General features: G+C 35.8%; 1 protein-coding gene across 1 annotated transcript in view; it reads left to right on the top strand.

Moving 5' to 3' along the window:
• The window catches only part of CRIM1 (cysteine rich transmembrane BMP regulator 1), a 151,928-nt gene that overhangs the window by 74,821 nt on the left and 54,204 nt on the right, over positions 1–22,903 (top strand). The window contains exons 3-4 of the mRNA XM_058164607.1: positions 14,436–14,678; positions 19,876–19,996. Of these exons, the coding sequence (XP_058020590.1) occupies positions 14,436–14,678; positions 19,876–19,996 (364 nt within the window). The remainder of the gene's footprint in view (positions 1–14,435; positions 14,679–19,875; positions 19,997–22,903) is intronic.

Below are 22,903 nucleotides of genomic sequence, written 5' to 3'. Positions count from 1 at the left end.
TAATTTAGATCTATTTTCCAACTGTTCAGTTCATGTAGAAGATTCTTTGAAAATATAATAGCTGGCTATAGTTTGCAAATCTGTGAATAATTACCAACATTGATAAATTATACAGTCATAAATGTTGGAAATGACATAAGACAGAAGGAATATTCTGTCAGATGTGATAGACATACAAAAAAACCTTCCAAAATGATGGCACCATTCAGAGAATTTTAAAAAACAAATTCAGAATGAAACCATTCTTTTTACGAAGCATAATTTCAGAATATATCAATAAAAACGCCAGAAATTATTAAGATAATGCTCTTGGCTGTTGACTTTGCGAACTTTGGGAAAAAGACACAGTACCAACAATATCTGATTGTGACGTTAAGTTTTCAATATCTGATTGGAAATATATGCAGCAAAAGTGACCCTAACAGTATATATGGTTTTTGTTGTTGGGTGTAAGCTTCTGAGAGTTTGATTTTAAGAAGAGCGGCTATTCAAATATTTAAAATAAATATATCCATAATAGAAGTTTAATTTTAAGTAAGAATTGCTTCCATATATACTATGTCTCAGGCAGCAAATACTTACAAGGTTCCTAAAGTTTATGTTTAAAAAGCTGTAAATCAGTTGGAAATCAGAAATTAAATATTTATATTATTTTCAGCAAATCTCCCCCCCCCTTTTTTTTTTTAGTATTTATAAATAATAATATAGTGGAGCCGTTGGCACTAAGCTCAAAGAATTATACTTCTTTTCATATCACAAAAACAGCTAAATGAACTTTATCTAGTATGTCTTATCTTTTGTTAGTGTTGTTTAGAGCATTGTATAACTTCATCCTCTTATTGATGTTATCTGTTTTGAAACTATATCTGTTTTAAATAAACAATTTGCTTTGAACTTAAGATTCTAATTTTTATATATTAAATTACAATATTGCATAAGTCCCCATTTTGGATAAGAAGTTATTATTTTTGCAAACAGTGGATCATGATCAGAGATGGGAAAGCGGAAAAATTCCAAAGTTGAAAGTTTATCCAATTTGTTCATGCAAGTTTATGGAAAAAATGCAGTATGAAAAGAAAGACTGTTGTATTTTTACGTACCCAGTGCATACCATAAAGGAAATTTGCATCATTCACAAGTATCTCTGTTCCCTTGAAAATTTATTATTTGATATTGAAATCCAAATGATGGTGTGACTTCAGATACAACTTAGTTCTCTTTCTTTAATGACAATTGGTGCCATGTGTCTTGGGAATAATCATGGATGATTTCATTCTTGTAATTACATTCTAGCAATGGAGGCATTAGATGATGACTTCATTCTGGTTGGAGTATAGTCATCCAAAGTGTAGTGATCTCATTGAGTTCATAGATGGAACCCCATAGAAAAGGTGATTGTCATTCTTAAATTCCAAGTAGAACAAAATTGGTCATGTTCTTTCTCTGTTGGTCACTCTTAGGAAAATCCTACAAAGGATACATCATGCGTAACAATACAGAAGCATTCCCCTGCTCTTTGTGTGTGTGTGTGTGCTATGTGGGAAATGAAAGTCATGTAAAACTAAAATGAAGGCATGGCATAACATCTATACCTCTGTCTAGAGCTTAAGAAGAACAAGATGGGCTATGTATATTTTTAAACGTACTGCTTGTTTATTTTACTTGTTGAATTATACAATTGCTAAACTAAAAGTGATTTTGGTGTTTGAATAGTGGCTTACTATTTGAAGCTGATAAAAAATATAAATAATGTATATTGTACAATCACAGTGGGTTTTACTTGGAAGTGGCTTTTAAGAGTAATGAATTTCTTTCCTAAAAATTCTAGCATCCAAACATGATCATGGTAGTTTTAATATTGTGGGTTAGAAAGTTTCAAACAAAGTATGTTCCTGACATGGAAACCATAAAGAATTATATGTTCTAGCAAACAATACATATAGCAGAATGGAAAGGAGGTTGAATTCCTCCCGTCTCCTCCTTTTCCCTCTATACTCTCAGCCCTTTGGTCCTTAACTGTCTTAGTTTTTTGAGGATTTTCTGTAGCAAATGGAAAAGGAAAGGGGAAGGGAAAGTTACATTATGAGAACCCAGGGTCATTTTCATAATGTTGAATCTCACTTGTAGTCATTGCATTTTCTTGAGTTTTACCCTGTATTTCCTTTGCAAATTGGGGACTATATTAAAACTTAATTCAGGGATGAGATACATTTTCTTACATTTTCTTTCTTTTTTTAATGTAGAGGTAGGGTATCTTTGATCCATGGGCTAAATAGTGCTGGGACACTCCAGTCTGATGTATTATGTTCTCTCCAATGATTACTATCAGAGACTCTCCCCATTTCTAGACTGCCAGGTAGTTAACATCTAATCTTATCCCCCTGTGTATCAGATATCTTTGGTCTTCACTTGTGAAGTCCTTTAGAGCATTGTTCCCCAACCTTTCTGGTTTTGTGACCTGGTGGTGGGGGAGGAGATGGTTCTATGTGAGTGGTAGGTGCACACGCAAGCACGTGCAGCTCCATGAGCTAAAATGGCGCGCACACTCACCCACTACTTAAGCAGCCTGGTTCTGAATGGGCTTCAGCCTACTAGTGGGCCACAGTCCAGGGGTTGAGGACTCCTGCTTTGGACTTTGGAGCACAGAATGCCTTCCAGAGAGTTGGCGATATCTGGAGTGTGCTTTGGATGTTGCATAATTTAAAAGACTCTCTTGCTTAGCATGACAATAAAGGTCATTGAGGAAGGTAGTAGTTTCTCCATGACAGTTCTTTCTCTTTGTAGGTAGTAAAAAAGCCCATTTGTGTAATGGTTAAAGTACCAGGCTACTATTTGAAGACTGTGGGTTTTCGTTCTTGGGTGTGAAATCCAGCTCGATATCTTTGAACACACTCTCTCTCTGCCCTAGGAAGACAGTGGTCCCTAGCCTTGCCTCCCCCTCCCTTCACAATAAAAGTTATTTCTTTGTAATGGAATAATAAATTGAGAATGGAACACTAGACTTCCTTGTGTGGAATAGTGAAGAGTCTTGGGAAGATGCATATTTGTCCTGTCCCCAGTATTCTGATGTCTTCATTTTCTTTCTCACCCACTATATAATATCTCAACTTAATATGGCATTATTTATAATTCATTTAAAACTTAGGTCTATCCATGTAATTGACCATAGTAAACCTCAGTACTGCCCTAACTGGATAGAAGGGTTTTGATAGAACAATCACCAGATCACCAGACATTTTAGCACATAGAGGATCTGTTATTAGTGGGCGCAACATGTGAGGCTATGAAAGGGCTTTTTTGCTTTCATGGATAAAACAGAATGACTAACTCACGTATTCTGGTCTCCAGCACCATTTTTTTCAGCTGCTAGGGGGTCCCATCTGGCTATGATGCTAACTGATGAAGGACACTACGACTTGATGCTTTGGCTTGTACTTTACTTACTTTTCTTGCAGAAAGAATATTTGTAGATAATCAAGCTGGCTGATGAGCAGAACCCCTTTGTTGCACTGATAGTTTTATCATTTCATTCACTTCCTTGGATTACTATAATATTTCCATTATGGAAAAGAAAGTTTAGCACAGCATATTTTATGACTAGGGAATGAAATTCCAAAACTTTGCCATTAAGAACTGAGCAATCATAATATAAGTACAAGCAGACCCTGTGATAATCTAAGGAAATTGCTAAGAATGACAACAATATTGTGAAGGGAGTATTGATAAAATGTCTTTAAGTTCATATATATCATAATGAGCTTAATCCAGGATATCAGTCACTGTGCAGTTATTAACATGGACTAAAATTCTTATACCTTGGCAAGATCTATTGCTCTTGTCCCTGGTGATTAGCAGCTATTCAGAAATAATGAGGCAGATACTATGAATCAGGAAAGAAACATTTGTGGTTCTTCTTTAGTGATCCATTTTGAAACCAAGTTCTTGCTGTGTTGACATGTTATTTAATCAGCGCAAAAGTGTTTTCACCTTCACTGCTTCACCTTCATTAGACTGATCTATTGGTGCAGATTATGTAAAATTGACAGCCTTGGTGGATCGATATGTTTAAGATGTTTTGACTATTAATAGCTAATAATATGTGTTTCTTACCTAGCTCCAAAGATATAACTCCTTTCTCCCTCTGAATATTAGGATTTACTAACCATGATCAGTACTGAAAAGTGGAAGTAGCACTTGGTATTTCCACTTTTCAGTACTTGGTGCTGTAGCAGTCTCCATAGAAAAAGTCAGATGGGATAAAACAAAATAGGCTGGGCATAAGGTAACATCAATAATATGAAAACAGGTAATTGTGAGGTCATTCAAATCAGTTAGAAATTGTGAAAATAAATCTCTCCGTGGTGTCCCCCTTTCAGATTTTAGAGTCCACTTTTAATAAGAACAAATTTCTAGCACGCAGTATATTTCATGTATGTCTGAAATATGTATAATTTGAGATTGGTATCTGCTCACAAATATTGGTTGACATGGTAAATAGTGCAAAACAGTTCAACATTCTGCATACTTCAGTTTTTTTCTTATCTTTAAGGGGAAAATAAATTTGTAAAATTCGTTCTCATGTTTGAATAGAATAGAATAGAATAGAATAGAATAGAATAGAATAGAATAGAATAGAATAGAATTTTTTATTGGCCAAGTGTGATTGGACACACAAGTAATTTGTCTTGGTGCATACAGGTGAAACTCAAAAAATTAGAATATCATGCAAAAGTTCATTTATTTCAGTAATGCAACTTAAAAGGTGAAACTAATATATGAGATAGATTCATTACATGCAAAGCAAGATTTGTCTTGATTTGTCATAATTTTGATGATTATGGCTGACAACACATGAAAATCCCAAATTCACAATCTCAGAAAATTAGAATATTACATGAAATCAATAAAATAAGGATTGTACATAGAACAATATCAGACCTCTGAAAAGTATAAGCATGCATATGTACTCAGTACTTGGTTGGGCCCCTTTTGCATCAATTACTGCCTCAGTGCGGCGTGGCATGGATGCTATCAGCCTGTGGCACTGCTGAAGTGTTATGGAGGACCAAGATGCTTCAATAGCAGCCTTCAGCTCTTCTGCATTGTTGAGTCTCAAGTCTTTCATCTTTCTCTTGGCAATGCCCCATAGATTCTCTATCGGGTTCAGGTCAGGCAAGTCTGCTGGCCAATCAAGCACAGTAATCCCATGGGCATTGAACCAGGTTTTGATACTTTTGGCAGTGTGGACAGGTGCCAAGTCCTGCTAGAAATGAAGTCAGCATCCCCATAAAGCTCATCTGCAGAAGGAAGCATGAAGTGCTCCAAAATCTCCTGGGAGATGGCTGCGTTGATCCTGGACTTAATGAAGCACAGTGGACCAACACCAGCAGATGACATGGCTCCCCAAATCCACACAGACAGTGGAAACTTCACACTGGACTTCAAGCGTCTTGCAGTGTGTGCCTCTCCATTCTTCCTCCAGACTCTGGGTCCTTGGTTTCCAAATGAGATGCAAAAGTTGCTCTCATCAGAAAAGAGGACTTTGGACCACTGAGCAACAGACCAGTTCTTTTTTTTATTTAGCCCAGGTAAGACGCTTCTGACGTTTGTTGTTCAGGAGCTGCTTGACAAGAGGAATACGACATTTGAAGCCCATGTCCAGGATCCGTCTGTGTGTGGTGGCTCTTGATGCACTGACTCCAGCCTCAGTCCACTCCTTGTGACAGTCCCCAACACTTTTGAATGGCCTTTTCCCGACAATCCTCTCCAGACTGCGGTCATCCCTGCTGCTTGTACACCTTTTTCTTCCACACTTTTCCCTTCCACATGACTTTCTATTAATGTGCTTTGATACAGCACTTTGGGAACATCCAGCTTCTTTTGCAATTACCTTTTGAGGCTTTCCCTCCTTATGGAGGGTGTCAATGATGGTTTTCTGCACAATGTCAGGTCAGCAGTCTTTCCCATGATTGTGATTCCTACTGAACCAGACTGGGAGACCATTTAAAGGCTCAGGAACTCTTTTACAGGTGTTATGGCTTAATTAGCTGATTAGAGTGGGACACTTTGAGCCTAGAATATTGAACCTTTTCACAATATTCTAATTTTCTGAGATTGTGAATTTGGGGTTTTCATGAGCTGTCAGCCACAATCATCAAAATTATGACAAATCAAGGCATGAACTGCAACTCAATTTTTATTTTCATTGTATTTTTATTACAAACCCAAATGCAACATGAAAAGAGAGCAGAAACAACATGCAGAAGCATGCAGAGGCAATACATTTAAAGCTAATCCTTGATTTATGACAATCTGTTTAATGATGGTTCAAAGATATGACAGCCATGGAACAAATTACAACTCCTCCTCAAATTTATAACCATCATACCACCTTTATGTGATTGCAATTCAGGCTCTAAGCAATTAGCTTACATTTACAACAGTTGCAGTACCTTGCAGCCATATAATCGCAATTTGCAACCTTCCCAATCAGCTTCTAACAAGCAGAATCAATTGGATAAGCCAGATTCGCTTAGCAACTCTATGATTTGCTTAACAACTGTGTCATTTGTTTAATAGTCAAAATAAAAATGATTGTAAAATCAGGCCTAATCACATGATAACTCATTTAATTACATTATCATTTAGTGACCAAAATTCCAGTCTCAACTGTAGTCATAAATCAAGGACTACTTGTACATCATTCTGATTAGACCCTCTTATATACTTCTGTTCAATTAGGGGCAACATATATGCCCCCACTCTGATTACCTCTCACATATATATACTGAAGCAGCAAGTACACATCCATCTATTCCAATCATCATAAATTCACACAGATGCAACGTATTATTTTATGCAGACAAAGTAAGCATGTCCTCAAATAATATTGAAGAAACCACTGAATGGACTTTATGCATTTTTCTAAAACAAAATAAGATGAAGTCTAACAGAGTCAAGCATTAAATATGAGCATGCAACCTCTGAAAATCTAGAACACTATGGAATTGTCTAGTTTGTATCTGGGCTAAAACTGAATAAAATTAGGAGGTCACAGTTACTTGGCATCATACTTAAATCACAGTAATTTACTTAACCACAGACACAACTGACAAACTGATGTCATAAGTCAGGTGGAGTCACATGAGATTTCACTTTACAAATGCGTCACTTGGCAATTGAATTGCCGATCCCAATTATGGTTAGTGAGGTCTAGTAAGGAAAAATATTTGTTTTTAATAGGATCTGTAAAAACTACTAGAATAATTATAGTGCTTCTGGGAAGGAAGATTATGGATATTCTCTGAAGAATGGAAAATATACGAGGTAAAGAGTAAGGAATCCTCACTCCTGCCATAATTAGACTCTTTGGTACAGTTGAGAATCTACCATCTATATGATAATATTTGTAAATTAATCATTTTTTTTCAAGGAGTTCAAATCATCGGCTGATCTTCCCCATGAATTTTAATTTTATCTTCAACAATTCATACATAGGTATCAGAATATTTTAGGTGTTGTTGCATACATAAATAAAAGTATAAATAGGAAATTTTCCTTGCTACCAAAACTTAATTTAGAATGGAATTAAAGGAAACCAGAGGCTGGAGAATGGAAGACTCAGGACAGTACAAACTTCAGGAGTCATAAAGGGAAGGAATCATTTTTTCCTTCTTCAGATGGGTAAATTATTAACACTTTACAGTTTTAAGCTTTCCTCACAAAAGAAGTCAAATTGGTGACTGAAGCAATATATGGGGTTCAGGTCAAACAGAAGAGAAACCAAGGAAGAAAAATACTGGGCTGGATACTGGGCTTGACTTGCCTCTAGTCAACTTGAGCTCCTGGATATATTTGTTGCTGCACTTGTGACATTTGAAATGTTTCAGGAAACAATATCAGAAAAGGCAAATTCAGTGGTGTCCTGTGGATTAAATAAGGGCTCTTTCAACACCTCATTGTAAAAGAAAGGTCTGCATCCACAAGCTTGTGCCTCCATATAGAGAATACAATGCAGGTTCAGGTTCAGAGGGAGTTGGTTACCTTTGACGTTGTACAGCAAACAGTGGAGCTGAAAAAAAATTACACTAGGCTAAGAGGAATTTGCAGGTAGGACAAATTGATTCTCATAGTTGAGCAAGAATTTGAATTTAGATGTGCCTTTTTAATCAGATTGACAAATCTGGCTACAAATATTAGAAATTTTCAAATCTTACTTATAATGAGGTTTTTTTTAAGGTGGAGTCTCTTTGAATAATTTGAAATATTTTCCCCAGGTTTCTTATTGCACGGGCTGAATTTTCATTTGTAAGATAAATCTTCTGTGGATCTATCTTCTGTGTCTGGTCTTCTTACAACTGTTCTCTCTTCCTTTACTTTCCCAGCCTCTCCAACAATCTCTTTGTCTTGTCAATAGCAGCAAAAGTTTCCAGGGGCTTAAATTAGAATGCTAATTTAATGCTTAGATCAATCCCTGGTTAATTGTGGGACTAGCTCTGGGAAGGTTTGAAATTCAAGTTCAGCCATTCCACTTGTTGAGTGGTCAGTTGGGCTTACTCCATCCTTGTAAGACATTATTTGAGGGGGGGGGAACAAGGCAGAATATAAATTTAAGCATTGTTTCTTCAAGTATGGAAAAGTTGAAGTCAAATGAGTGGACTGATTGACCCTGAGTTAATAAAATCTGTAAATATAGCTCCATTTTGGCTACCTCATATTCCTCACGAGAAGAAAAGCCCTGGGGCAATTCAAAGCAGTCAAAGCCAGGTTTTCAGGAAACTTGGAATGCTTGCAAATTAAGAAGCCTGGAATGTTTGCAAACCCTGTGCATACTCCTGGTGTCATCTTAATATATTACCGAATATGGAGGTTTGTGTTACTTTGTTCATATTTATGTTCCAGTTTGGCAGATCCATTGTTGTCTAAAATCTTTTTATCCTCTTTCTAAAAAGCTAAAATAAATCTCTTTTGAATACAAGAGTCCAGATATGATTTGACAATTAAATAAAAGCTTGGTGTAGTTACTACTATCAGTTCACTTATGAGGGATGATATACAATGTGTATCTAATGCAATCTTTCTTTAAAATCGAATTAACTATCCTTTCGATATCCTAAAAATCCTTTTGAGTATTTTGCATTCCTGTAGGGTTGCCTGTCTGCCTGCTTGCTTCAGCTGGATAATCATTTTTCTTGTTTATCTCTAATCCTTTTAATATTTCCTTCCTGCCCTTGTGTTACTGTACAGTACTTCTATTGTTTGGCATCAATTTCACTGACAGCTGTAGTTGACCTCCAAGTGGAAGAAAGGTGTTTTGTATTAGATTTTAACAATATAAAAGGATGTAAGATTTTAGAAAACATGAAACCATGTTTTCATCACAATATGATGCACAATTCAGTAACTATTAGAGCTGTGGAAATTCTTCAAAAGAGGTGCTTCAGAACAAAGGAGTGTAGAGGAAGCTTTCCCTTTCCACCAGCCGTGCTTTTTTTCCCAGGCTGGTGCAGTTTTGCAAATTGCTCCCAGCTGTCACAGTATATGCACAGCCCCTTTGCTTTTAAGAAATGCATTCCATTCCAAAGCACTTTCTCCAAAGGATTTAGCACAGCCCTGATAAAATATTGCCTGTTATTACAGGTAATCCTTGATACATGACCACCATTTAAACCATGAACCATTCAATTCAAAGTCACAATGGCTCTGGAAAAAAGTACTTTACAACCTGTACTCGCACGTAAGGCCTTTGCCCCTCCCACCACCATACAGTTCTATAATCACAGTTCAGGCGCTCGGCAACCGACTCATATTTATGACCATTTGCAGTATCCTGCACTCACATGATTGCAATTTTTGACATTTTTTTCTGGTTTCTGGCAAAAAAAAAAAAGTCCATTTGGGGAAACTGGATTCGCTTTTCAACCATGGTAAAAAATAGTCAAAATCAAGTACAGTCATGTGATTACTCACTTTACAACCTCCCTGACTATGATAGAAATTCCAGTCCCAATTGGGATTGTAAATCAAGGACTACTTGTATTTAAAATACGTATATAAAATGCTGTGAATGCTATACAGTGCTTTAATACACATTTTATTTCATAAACACTATGATAAAACAAAAGTGTTCCAGGTAATAAAATGTAATATGAAATCATTGAACATCTATCATATTGGCAATTCTAGCATGTTGTACATTAACTAGCTTGTCAAATTTGATCAAAGGTTTAGATTTCAGAACTAGGGTAAGCAAATTATATTTTACTGTAAACATAACTTAAATTAGTAAATGTTAAATACCATTATGCCTTTTCTAAAATATTTGATATATTTGCATATAACCGTCCAATCGATACACTCATTGTTTATTAAGATTATTTCCCAATAATCTTTATTGACAGAAATTGTCAATTGTGATAAGTTGTTGGAATTTGTAATTTTTATTTGTATTTTTTCATTGCTCATTCCAGACCAGTGCATATTTTTTGTGCATATGAACTAGCTCTTAATTTAGATTTGCTCCAGATATGAATAAACATTTGTTGTTGTTGTTTTTCTTTTCTCAAACATCCTCAAAAGTCAGAGGAGAAGAAAAATATGAAAAATAGTAATCCAGATGGAGCAGCCCCATGGGCTATGTATTGCTCTCAGGCTGAAAAATGTTTTTTTTTAAATCATGTTTTCCTCCCTTCTGTTTTCTGTCCATGGATATTTTAGCTTCACTTTCCTGTGGATGATGTCCCAACTTTCATTTCATTTGTATTATAGCTTCATCTTTTCTTGTTTCTTGACACTGTTTCTGAAGGTCTAACACTAGGTAAAGCATTTGTGATCATTATTTCGGTTCTTTTCTTTTCTGTCCTGTTCGTTATTTGGTTGGTTTTTACTTTCATGGTGTTACTGGATTTTTCTTTATTTTTATTATTTTATTCTTTCAATGAAGGCAGCCCATACCATATAACAAAGAGGTCAGCAAATCATGGACTATTTTTTGCTCCTTGAGGAATACCTTAGAACCTCCATATCATTAACAGTAAAAAAAATCACGGAAAGTGCAGTAAAGATAGTTTAAAGAAAGCTAGACTTACGATGGAGAAGGAGGTGATGGTTTCTTTCTGCAAGTTTAGAAGCAATTTATAAGAGCTATAATAATCTCCAAATTGCAGACAGGAGAGTAGCATTTCTGAGAGACAAGTGGAAAGAGATAGATTCCCAAGGCAGCTGTTACATGCCTTCAAAACTATAAAGGGCGAAGAGACCTTTGAAACATGGGACAGGTAGGACGAAGATACAGTAGTTGCCTGCCATGCAGACATAGGACTAACCAGTTCAGTAGTTTGCAGTAAAGATTTTACCTAGCCACACTGTGTCAACTATCTGAGAGATTTATGCAAAGTTCAAAACTAGTTAAGCCTTGTAAAGTAGGAGGTTGCAGATTTACGGCCGTGTCTTCGTTCAGGTGGCCTGATAACATAGAAACCTCTAAAATGCAGTGAGACTTGAACACTTTTGACAAATGGAAGAAAAAATAATTAGCTAAATCAGTTGGGGGGGAAATCAGGACAATATGTAATCAGCGGTTTTATACAGTCTTTGTATTTTATTCTAGTATATTCTGTTCCTAAAGTAGCACTTAACACTAATGCAGGGTGAAAGTAGGGGAAAAAAATCATAATCAGACTACCAAAGAAGGTAAGCAAGCTCCCAGAATTAATTTTTCACTATAATCTTCCCTTCATTAGATGTTATTGTTTAGTCATTAAACAATAACAAGTAAACAGATCCTTATAACATTTCCAAATAACATTCTTAAAGAACTGAATTGTGAAATCGTTGCTGCATTAAATAAATATTTTGAGGTTGTCATGCAAAATTAATTGAAAATAATTACCCTCAGAATGCATGAACCTAAGCATTATGCCCCATTAAAAAGTTGCAGGATTTTTCCAGCCCATGCAGGATTTTTTTTCCAGACTAATGTTTACTAAATCTTTGCTTAGATACCCATGAGCTGCAGATGGTGGCAGTAGAAGGAAGGGTAGGACAGAAAGTTATTTCTCAACCAGTAATTGATGTTCGGCTCTGTAGTCAGAATTTTGACTTATGCTCAAGTCTTTGCCTCTCCATTTGTCTTGACTGCATCCGAAATAATTTTAATGGTTCAGCACTGCACAACTGAAATAAGCAAGAATAGACTGCCCCACTAATTACTCCTAACTATTCTACAAGGAGGCATCAATATATTTTAATATTGTTTATACAGTAACGGGTTTATTAATGTATTTAGTTATTTAAAAAGATTAAATATTGTAATAATTATACTTTTTCGAAATTTAAAATGACTAGGATTCACCTTCTCCCCAGTTCCAAAGAAGGTCCAGCCCTTCTCTTGTAGATTTTGTTCTAGCAAAGATGACAGTGCATGAGTGGGCTTTAGCTAGTAAAAAGTTGAGTGGGGAGAGTAAGTTTAAAAAAAAGAGAATAGCGGCATCTATGATGTGAATTGACAAAAGTGAAAACAGAAAGCCAAGATAATGCAAGATAAGAAACTTATTTGAAGTTTCTGAGAGTTATGAAGGAGTGTTGCTGCAAGCTGTGTGATAGCATCCAGTGCTGCTAATTATATGAGCATTATTTGCATACCTTTTTACAAAATATGTTTTATCAACAACAATCACTATGCATAAGAAAAGCTTTTGTTTTCAAGATGACTTTAAAACACTGCATAATTTGTATGGAAAAGGGGAAATTGCAATTATTAACTGCTCCTAATACCGTATGTGGCCTATATTAGACGTCAGCAGAGTGGTTTTCTGGATTTTTGCAGTCAGATGTAACAAGCTGCTGTTTTCTCTTGATTATTCTTGGTCACAGAATGCCCTGAGAGGGCAATAGATAGAGGATAGACAGACAGATAATGTAAACCATTTTGTATCAATGTGAGAAATGTTAGAACAAGATCTGAATCAAACTAGAGAGACTATTCAACTGTTGTACTGCACTGGCTTATCTCACTAGCTATTTGTCCTTGCTGTGAACCTTTGATTTTTCAAATCCTGTGAATGTGGAAATGGTAGTAGGGAAATTTCTCATGACTGAATCTGTGGATGCCTCTTTATATTAATCCAAGACTACTGTAACAGAAAGTGGTTATTTACTCCTAATCGGCTTTTAAGTATTTTAAGATGGAGAGTGCAAAGGAAAATTAATAACTTCCCAAAAAAGGAGAATTAAAATTTTAACAACTTTTATGCTTAAATAAGCAGCATAATCTCTTTCACTCTGCTGCCATTGGTCAAACTCATTTAACCCGTTAACTTAAAATGATTATACGATCTTATGGAATGTGATAAAAAGTTATTGTATCTGTTTGCATATGAAAAATTGCATTATCCACCTGATTTTAACAGGTTATTTAGCCTCAGTTTTTATTGCTGGTTCTGTTAGTATGAGTTTTATTGCTGGTTTTGTTAATATTTTTGAGACAGTTTGGTCTGATGGTTAAGGCACCAAGCTAGAAAGCAGTGAGTTCTACTCCTGCCTTACCATGAAAGCCAGTTGCGTGACTTTAGGCCACTCTTTCTCAGCCCAATACACTTCACAGCATGTTGTGAGTTAAATAGGAGGAGGAACTTGTGTTGGATAAGTCTGCTGCTTTGAGTTATTTCTAAAAATAAAGGCCAGATACAAATAAATAATAAAAAATTAAAAAAAATATTTTGTATTATTGTTTGAAATAGTAGCTGTTTTATGAACTTCTGCTAAAATGAAAAGTAGTATTCCTTAAAATAATAACTAAAGAACAAATTTAAACTCTTCCATTGGCCGAGACCCATATTGCTGAGAAATCTGACTCAGTTCACAGTAAGCCTTGTGTCAACACTTTTTGAAAGGAGCCCCACGTGTAGTAAATGGTTACAATTCAAATAACTCTCACCTATAATCCACCTGGGAAATTATTTTTTTCTTCAAAAAGATGTTAAGGAATAATGTAGTTTTCACTAAGAAATAGACAAATAGTCCAAATATGTGCAGACATGGCTAGGCTTCTGTCCAACATTTTTAGTGTTCTGGGTGATCATTGTCTTCATCTCTGTAAGGACTACAAGTGATTATCTTGTCTCATGAAATTTTGATTCAGGGTATCTATTGTAAGAAAAAGATCAAGCAAGCAAGCAAACATGCATCTTTAAGGAAACTATGCACACCTCATTTTCATGGGTACTATGTTTATTAGAAATATCCCTTGTAAAACCATCTTCTTTATGAATTTTCCTGTTCTTCAAGAACCACTACTGCAAAGTAAGCTGGCTGGGTAGGTGGCATTGTTAAAAAAAAAAACTTTTTAAAAATATGTGTGCATAGCTTTTCATCACTGTGAAGCTTCAGATATCAGGTAATGTCTTCCTGACGTGTGCTTACCGTCTTGCTTTCAGAAGAAAAACCAGATTGCTCCAAAGCCCGTTGTGAAGTGCAGTTTTCTCCACGCTGCCCAGAGGACTCAATTCTGATTGAAGGCTATGCTCCCCCTGGAGAATGCTGCCCTCTTCCAAGCCGCTGTGTCTGCAATCCTGCAGGATGTTTGAGGAAGGTCTGCCAACCTGGCTATTTGAATATATTGGTTTCCAAAGCATCGGGAAAGCCAGGGGAATGCTGTGATTTCTATGAATGTAAACCAGGTAAGGTTTTGTTCTTTCCTGTTGTGTCCTGGTCTGTCCTGGTCAGTTTTGTCAAAGCTTATATATAATTTAATATGTGTCTGTTCCCACTACTGAAACAAAAGACTCCTAGGCCAACATTTCCATATAACATTGTTGCTTAAAACACAAACACTCTAATAATAAAGTTCCTATCAATAAAATGAGGCAAATATTTTAAATATGACTGGCCTGAACTATGTCAGTTTGACTATGTCAGAATTGTTCAATCTTTGAAAGGAGGCCCCGGGGGGGGGGGGGGAACCATATTGGAAGATCAGATGAGGTAGCAGATTATTAACCTGTGTGGTGGCATATAAATTCATGAGGTAGTCAAATGGTCTTTTTATCTTTTGTTGGTTCGAAAAAAAGAAACTGTCTGCAGTGAGTATGATTGTAATTGGCTTTGAAATCATTTTTAAAGCAATCTGCATCCATGAGTTAGTCAAACTGAAAAAAGAATCCAGCTATCTATTCTAATTTTGTGTTAAGGTTACAGATGGATTTTCCCAATGCTCTTGCTAAATGATGATGGCCCAGAAAAACTGATGAGAGGACTTTTTTTCTAAACACAGACACACAGTGTAATGACTTTATTAGTTTATCACCCTTATCTGTATAATAGAAAATATAGTCTGAAAATTGTATATGGCTAGATTATGATAGTATTTATAGTCTGAGAAGTATTCTCAACTGTTCGAAAATATATCATAGGCGTAATCACAATTGCTTACATTCTGGCCCTTTAAATAAATAAAATATGATCATTGAAATTAAATATTTTGGAAACTCAAAAAAACTGAGGAAAAAAAGTGAGTCACTATGATGCAACAGTAACAGAGTTGGAAGGGACCTTGGAGGTCATCTAGTCCAACCTTCTGCTCACGCAGGAGACCCATACTAGGGATTTGAATTGCCAAACTGCCAATTTTTCTGATCAACAAGCTCAGTGTCTTAACCACTGAGCCAGTTAACACTACAAGTTGTCATTGAGGAAAATCAAGTCCACTTCAGCCACAGGGGCCATTAGGTGACTGGCTCAGTTACTGTGATGGAATGTAGTGAAGAGGTGGATTCCCAGGAAGGAAGGCGTATATTCTAGAGAAGCAAAAGGCAACTCAGTCTAGTTGTTACATGTGAGAGAAGGAAGATAAAGACAGCCCCTCCCTAATAGCTACAGAATATATGGTAGATTCATATAGTAGAGCACTCAGTTTTGCAAGATTTTGTCTACAGATATGAAACAGTTAAAGAATTCAGTTTGGAAGAATCTCCACATATCATTTTTGGTTTGAGGTCTGACAATCACTCTCTTTTGGTTCAACCTATTCCATGAGTTTTTGTTGTGGGAACAATAGGAAGGGGGAGTGCAGTGAATGCCACCTTGAACTCCTATACATAAGGCAGGATATAAATTTAACAAATTAGGATCCGTGGAAGTATGAAATCAAGGAAATAATGTTCTAGAGCCGTGATGACGAACCTGTGGCATACATGCCAGAGGTGGCACGCAGTACCCTCTCCGATGGCATGTGAGCCATCGCCCCAGTTCAGCTCCGCTGCGCATGTGCATGTCCTCCCTCTGGTCTTTGGGTCTCTGCCACACATGCATGGGGGACATGGGGCATGTGGGGGATGCATGCATGCACAGAGGGCGGGGCATGTACGGGGGACCGTGCGTGCATGTGTGCGGGTGGGGCGCATGCAGGGGGACCCTGCATTGCATTTTGAGGGTTTGGGCACACGCACACATTCACACACCCACATGCTTTCAGCACTCGGTCCAGGAAAGGTTAGCCATCACAGTTCTAGAAGATAGGCACCATGATAGAAAAGGCTCTCTTCCTGACACTCTCTCACAAAAGGGCCCCTGTGGATGCTGTCCTACTAGATCTAATAGGGAAGAATACCATCGGGATGGTTCCATAAGTAACCCATAAGTCTCAAGCCATGAAAGATTTTGAAGGTAACTACCTGCATTTTGAAAGAATACTGCTAGCCACAAAACAAATATATATATTTACTTTTTCCTTGTTTGTTTTATTGTTCTATTTTACTGTTGTTTTGTTTAAACTTCCTTTTACTTCAGGTTGTGAGCAGCCTAAAGTAGCCCCATAGTGAAATAAGCTGGAAATAAAATTGTTGATGATAACAAATCCAGTCTGAACATCTGGCTGACTATATGATGGACCGTAACAATAACATACGCCAAATGACCAACGCCCATTACTGTCTGTGCTACTGCACTTTACATCAGCTGAAACTTCCAAATACTTTTCAAAGGCAGCCCGATGTAGAGTATATTACAGTAGTCCAGTTGGGAAGTGACTAAGGCATGAATGATTGTGAGTGTCTTAGTCCAGGAACAGGTGCAATTGGCACACAATACAAAGCTGTCTAAAACTCTCTGGCTATAGCTACCCTTTTTTGTATGAACAGAAGAGGGGTTCTGGTGCATCTCCTCCAATTGTTGTATCTGGGCAGTGCAACCCCATCTAGCTCAAAAAACGGAAAGTTCTCAGAACCAGGGATATTTGTTGATAAATCATGCTCAAGCTCAGCAATAAACCTCAGATCTCCAGACACATTTTTTTCTTGGCTAAACTTGCCAGAAGAGTCCCAGACCCAGCTTAGCTAGATTATAAAGTTTACTGCAGACAAGAATGAAACTTCAAATATAACAATTGCTTACCTGTTGCAGTGTAAAGAAGTCAGAAACATACATATTTGTTCTTTGGAACTGCATCTAAACTTCTCCATCTTGAACTTCCAAATTAATGAACAATTGAATAGCATGAGGCCTTTGGTAGCCAAGATACAATAGACACCTTTAGCTTAGGAACCACTTATTCTCCCCTCACCAGCCTTGAACAGTACATATATAATTCTAGGATTTTGCTAAGTATATATTTTATGTTGCTTGGAATTCAGAATAAGAGTATTAGCACTTGTGCTAATAATGGGCACAATCATATTCCATCACATGATGAAAATGTATTTATGAAAATCTACATGTGAAAAGACCCAGTAAAATATTGAGTATGCTGGTATAAATCTAGACACCTACATACCCAACACTTAATTGTCTTATACCCACCTACATATCCATCATTCTTTCCTTTATGAGATAAGGGAAGCAAAACTTAGAAAAAAGCAGTAACCAAATGAAATTAAGCACATGAGATAAAAAGGAAACCTAGATTAATTCAGTTTATATTTGCATCATTCAATGTAACTCTTTTTATCTTTGTATCGTTGTTAATTGTATTTGCTTATACCAAGTTCATACATTATGCCATGTGTTGCTTTTTCTTCTTTAAACTTTTTAACTCTGTTTTTGAAGAACTCAACTTCATCTCAGAATAAATTTCTCAGTTTTCCAATTAATCTTGATGCATTTACTCTTTTTTCATATATTTTATGAGCAGTTGAATTGTCATTCTTTCTCTCTGTAAACATATTTATTTTGTACTGTCCACTTTGTTTTGGGTCCTGTCCATTATCAGTCATCATGCATTTGTTCGTGACCCATTGTTTTACCACACATTTCTTTCCACTTCATACAATTTACTTCTAGTGTTTCCCCCTACCCAGCTCTTGTTTTCATATAACAAGAAAGAAGAAGCATGTTCCCATTTTTAGCAGCACTCATTCCTTGCAGCAGATCCCTTAACATGCAATGCAGTATTGTTCCATCAGCATTTGTACATCTTAAAATTTCTCCATCTGTATTACTATTAGCAAATGTTCTTGCAAAATTCATCTACTTGCTCTGATTTTTCCCCATTTATATAATATTTCCAGTTGTTAACTCTGTTCCCTTTTCAAAGCATCTTCATCTTTTATTCATTAATTTTCATATTCATTCAACCTTTCTAATGCTTTCTGCAAATTGTTAAGCTTGTCAGCCAACAATACAGTATCATCTGCATTCAAATGTATAGGCATATTCATGGTCCCAACTAGCACTTCTCTAGTGTCATCCAGGTTTTCCCTTTATCCATAAATAGATTTAACAGTGAAAGGAAACATCTCATATCCTTAATCTTCTCCCTGCTCACTGAACTATTTCATTTATTCTCACAGATTATTTTTATTATATAATGCTTTTAACGTATTCAGCAACAAGGCGTAATATTTGTGCAAAACATCCCATTATTCTAGCCTATTAACTTCATCATATTAACTTCCCAAAACAAATGTACAATAAGCTTTCTTTCCCACATTCATACATTTCTCAGTGACCCACTAAATCTAGTCTGCACATCCCTTGCCTGGTATAAAGCTTCACTGCACTTCCCAAATTTTGCTCATCATTACCTATTATATATTTTTAATTACAATTCTGTTGGACATGTTCCCGAGCAAGCTTAACAAACTTGTATAGATCTTCCAGCACGGATAATAGGAACCCAAAACCATGCATCATTTAGCACCTGCATTACAACAAATATGGTTGACATAAATGACTGATTTTTAGGGATGCATGGGTTGGCTCTAATCTGATACAAATCATCTGTCCAATTCAGATTATTGACCTGACATAATTCAGCTATGCAGATCTATTCAAAGGCAGTTAATTTGAAAATAATTGAGTTTGGCAATTCAGTTGTATTAGCCATGAATTAAAAAACTAAATAAAACTTCTCACAGCCCTACTCTTTACATTTATAATAATTCAGCAACTGATTTTAAAATATTATGTGTATTACTTAATGTTTATACAGTGATGTAATTGATTAAAATTTCATCAGGTTGGTGTCAACCTTTAGCAACTATATGGATAGATTTTCTGCACTTGGACTTTTAGGTCTCTTAATGATGCAGTCATTGGTGTCCTAATAGAATTTTATCCAACATACTGCTTGCTATCCTTTTCTTCTTTTTAACTGATAAATAAGCATTATGGACTTCAAGGGAAATATGTCTCCACACAATGGGTCCAGAATAATATAGATGAAGCTATATAATATTTAAATACCTTGAGCGAGAACTCTGGCTTGATTTGTTTAACAATTTATTTGTTTATTTTCCTGGTTATATGTGATATTATTAAAAGTCTTCTCCAGCAGCAGAGTTCAAATGACATATCAGTAAATTAAATAGTTGTACTTTATCATTATACTTCCTAAAAAGAGATTATTTTATTCTTTTCCTTACCTTAATTGTTTCCCACCAGTGTTCAGTGTGGACTGTAGTACAGTGGAATGCCCTCCGGTCCAACAAGTTGCCTGTCCTTTGGATAGCTATGAAACTCAAGTCAGGCTGACAGCTGATGGATGCTGCACTCTTCCCACAAGGTTTGTTATATCTGATGTCATAGTATCACAGTCAATATATACTGAGGCTAAACTTGTGACAGAAAAAGTCAAGTATATTAGTATACTGATTATTATGTTACAATGTTAGCTAATGTTATTTAATAAAGAATATTGGGTTTAAAATGGAGGTTTTCTTAGAAATCCTCCATTTTATTCATAGATTTATTCATAGATTATTCATAGAATAATCATTCTGTGAAGTGTTAATGACTGTCAGCTCTGGAATAGTTTTCTTTCAGTCCTGGGTTTTGAGGAAAATTTATTTTGAAAAAACAAAAATACAGCTTTAATGTGAAACTTTTGTGGCATGTATAAATAGACTTTATGGTGTCAAGTTTGGTATTTTGGGTTACCCTAAAATCTTTGAAGTATTTTGTTGGGTTATCTTAGTACCAAGATTTATTTGCAGCAAATCCTATATGTCAAGGAACTGTATATGTTTTTTTTTAGATTAACAGCTGTAAGATATAACATGGGATGCATTATATTACTCAAATATAATATGTAATTTTAAAAATAGTGTGCTCTTTGTGTGACAGATTATTCAGGCACCACTTTAACCATTAGTGGGGGGGAAAGATAACCAGGAATCTTGAAACTGATCTCTGAAATGTATGGTTGTCCCAATATTCATCCTGACTTTAGCCCTGTTATATACTTGTAGAGTGTTCTTAAGTGAGCTTTGCTAGTATATATTCTGTAGGGAGAAAAAATGTAAGACTGCTTCTACTGTACAATAATCCTCTACCCCTGCTTCTGTCCTTGTAGTCAAGATGAAGACTTTGTCAGCATGTACCTATGCATACTTAAATAATAAAGTATTAACAGAGCTCTGAGTTCATCACAATTAATTAGCCTTGTTTCATTCATCTAAATCAGTTTAAAACTTCAACCTGGGTTCATCATTGAGAAACATGTTTGCAAAAATTATTAAGTTATGCAAAGTTATATAAAATAAGGTATATTTCACCTTGGTGAGTTTCTTTCAAAAAATATCTGATGTGCCTTTATTTCAGAATTCATTCATTTATGCAGTTGCTTCTATTTAGCAATAGCAATAGCACTCAGACTTATATATCGCTTTACAATGCTTTACAGCCCTCTCTAAGCAGTTTATGGAGTCAGCATATTGCTCCCAACAATCTGGGACCTCATTTTGTCGACCTTGGAAGGATGGAATGCTGAGTCGACTTTGAGCCGGTGCGAATTGAACTGCTGGGAGTCGACAGATTTAGCCTGCAATACTGCATTCTAACCACTGTACCACAACAGCTCCTTAAGATTTTTAATATCTTAAGTTGTTTTCAATATATAACATATATTAATAGCAGTTATTATCATACAGTTTGATGTTATTTTTAGAGAGCTTCTTTTGTGCACCTCCAAAAAAAGAAAAATTTGCATCTCTCTGATGATAATTCAGTACCCTCTCTATTAATATTTTTATTTCCTCCAGTGTTGTCTATATCTATCAGGTGATGGTAATATGCTAAAGACTGGAATTAGATATCTGCTTGAAGGATAGCTTAATTAATCATTCCATGAATTTCATAAATCTAGTTGTGTTCCTTTTCTATAAACTTTTAAATAGCATGAAAAGAGCATTAAAAATCTTATATGAAATGTGGATTAAAAAGTGCTAGATCATTTATCATACTTTTTGAAGTAATGTATTTCATTAGATTAGTATAAATAGACTTGCTCTTGATGGCACATTTCAGCCCCACTGAAGAAAACCCTATATAGTAAGCTGTACTTTAGGATCAGCTTTAGCTTGAATAATTTTCATTTAAGTTGCTGTCTTTTGTTTCCCAAAACACAGACTCCAGAAATGTCTGGAAATGGGACAGTTAATTATTACTATTCTTCTATTTTTGACTACAACATTATTGTTCAATTAACCATAGAACACGTTATATCTGTTCCTACCAATGCTTTATTTAATCTAAATTGTATTATTGATACATTTTCTCACTTTCTCAGTATCTAAACATTGAGATTTTGTTGGACAAACTGTTGTTGACTGTTGTAGTCAAACTGTTGACTATTTCATTAGTTACTGCTGTGATTCTCAATGTTTTCATAGCAGTTATAATCAAGATTCCATTTTACAAAATAAATTCTGAGTTTACTATTAATCAAGAAAGAGTTCAGTCAATGCCTTCAAAGAGCCAGTGAAACAAAATAATAGCCAAAAATAATAATGAATAATACTGAAAAATATAGAGGCTGATCTGCCATTCCTCTCTGTTTTTAAGGTTTCCAAAAGTTTAATATCACTGTTTCAAAAATACACTTGTTTAATCTCAGCTGACAATGTTGGTAGGACTTTTACATGATCAAAGTTGAGCAAGAATGCCTAGAAACAAAGTTTTGATGATGTTGTAGAACTTTATTGTATTTTTCGGACTATAAGACGCACCAAAGTATAAGACGCACCTTAGTTTTTGGGGAGGAAAATAAGAAATTGGCTGGTGGATGGCCTCCTGGAATATCCCCAATCAGCTGTTCTCAAAGGTGAACTTTAGCAACAGGTTCATTGGTTGTGAGCTCTGCGTCTTGCTTTTTTTTTTCAGCTTCTGAAACTTTTGTTTCAGAGGCTGGGCGGGGCTACATTAGGTGTATAAGATGCACCCAAATTTTCACCCTCTTTTAGGGGGGGGAAAGGTGCATCTTATACTCCAAAAAATAAGGTAACTTGAACACATTCTGCATAATATTATAGTGGATATTTTTAAATGGGAATATTGATAATCCATTTTTTGGCAAATAATGAAATTAGATCACAAAGGGAGCAAGCAGAAACCAATTGTAAGGGGAAACCAGGCTATCCCACCAGGCTGATATACTTTATGCCATGTAGTAAGGCTCATGAAATAGAGATTG

This window comes from Ahaetulla prasina, chromosome 1, assembly GCF_028640845.1.
Source record: "Ahaetulla prasina isolate Xishuangbanna chromosome 1, ASM2864084v1, whole genome shotgun sequence".
Lineage (NCBI taxonomy): Eukaryota > Metazoa > Chordata > Lepidosauria > Squamata > Colubridae > Ahaetulla > Ahaetulla prasina.
This window is presented reverse-complemented; position numbering and strand designations above follow the sequence as displayed.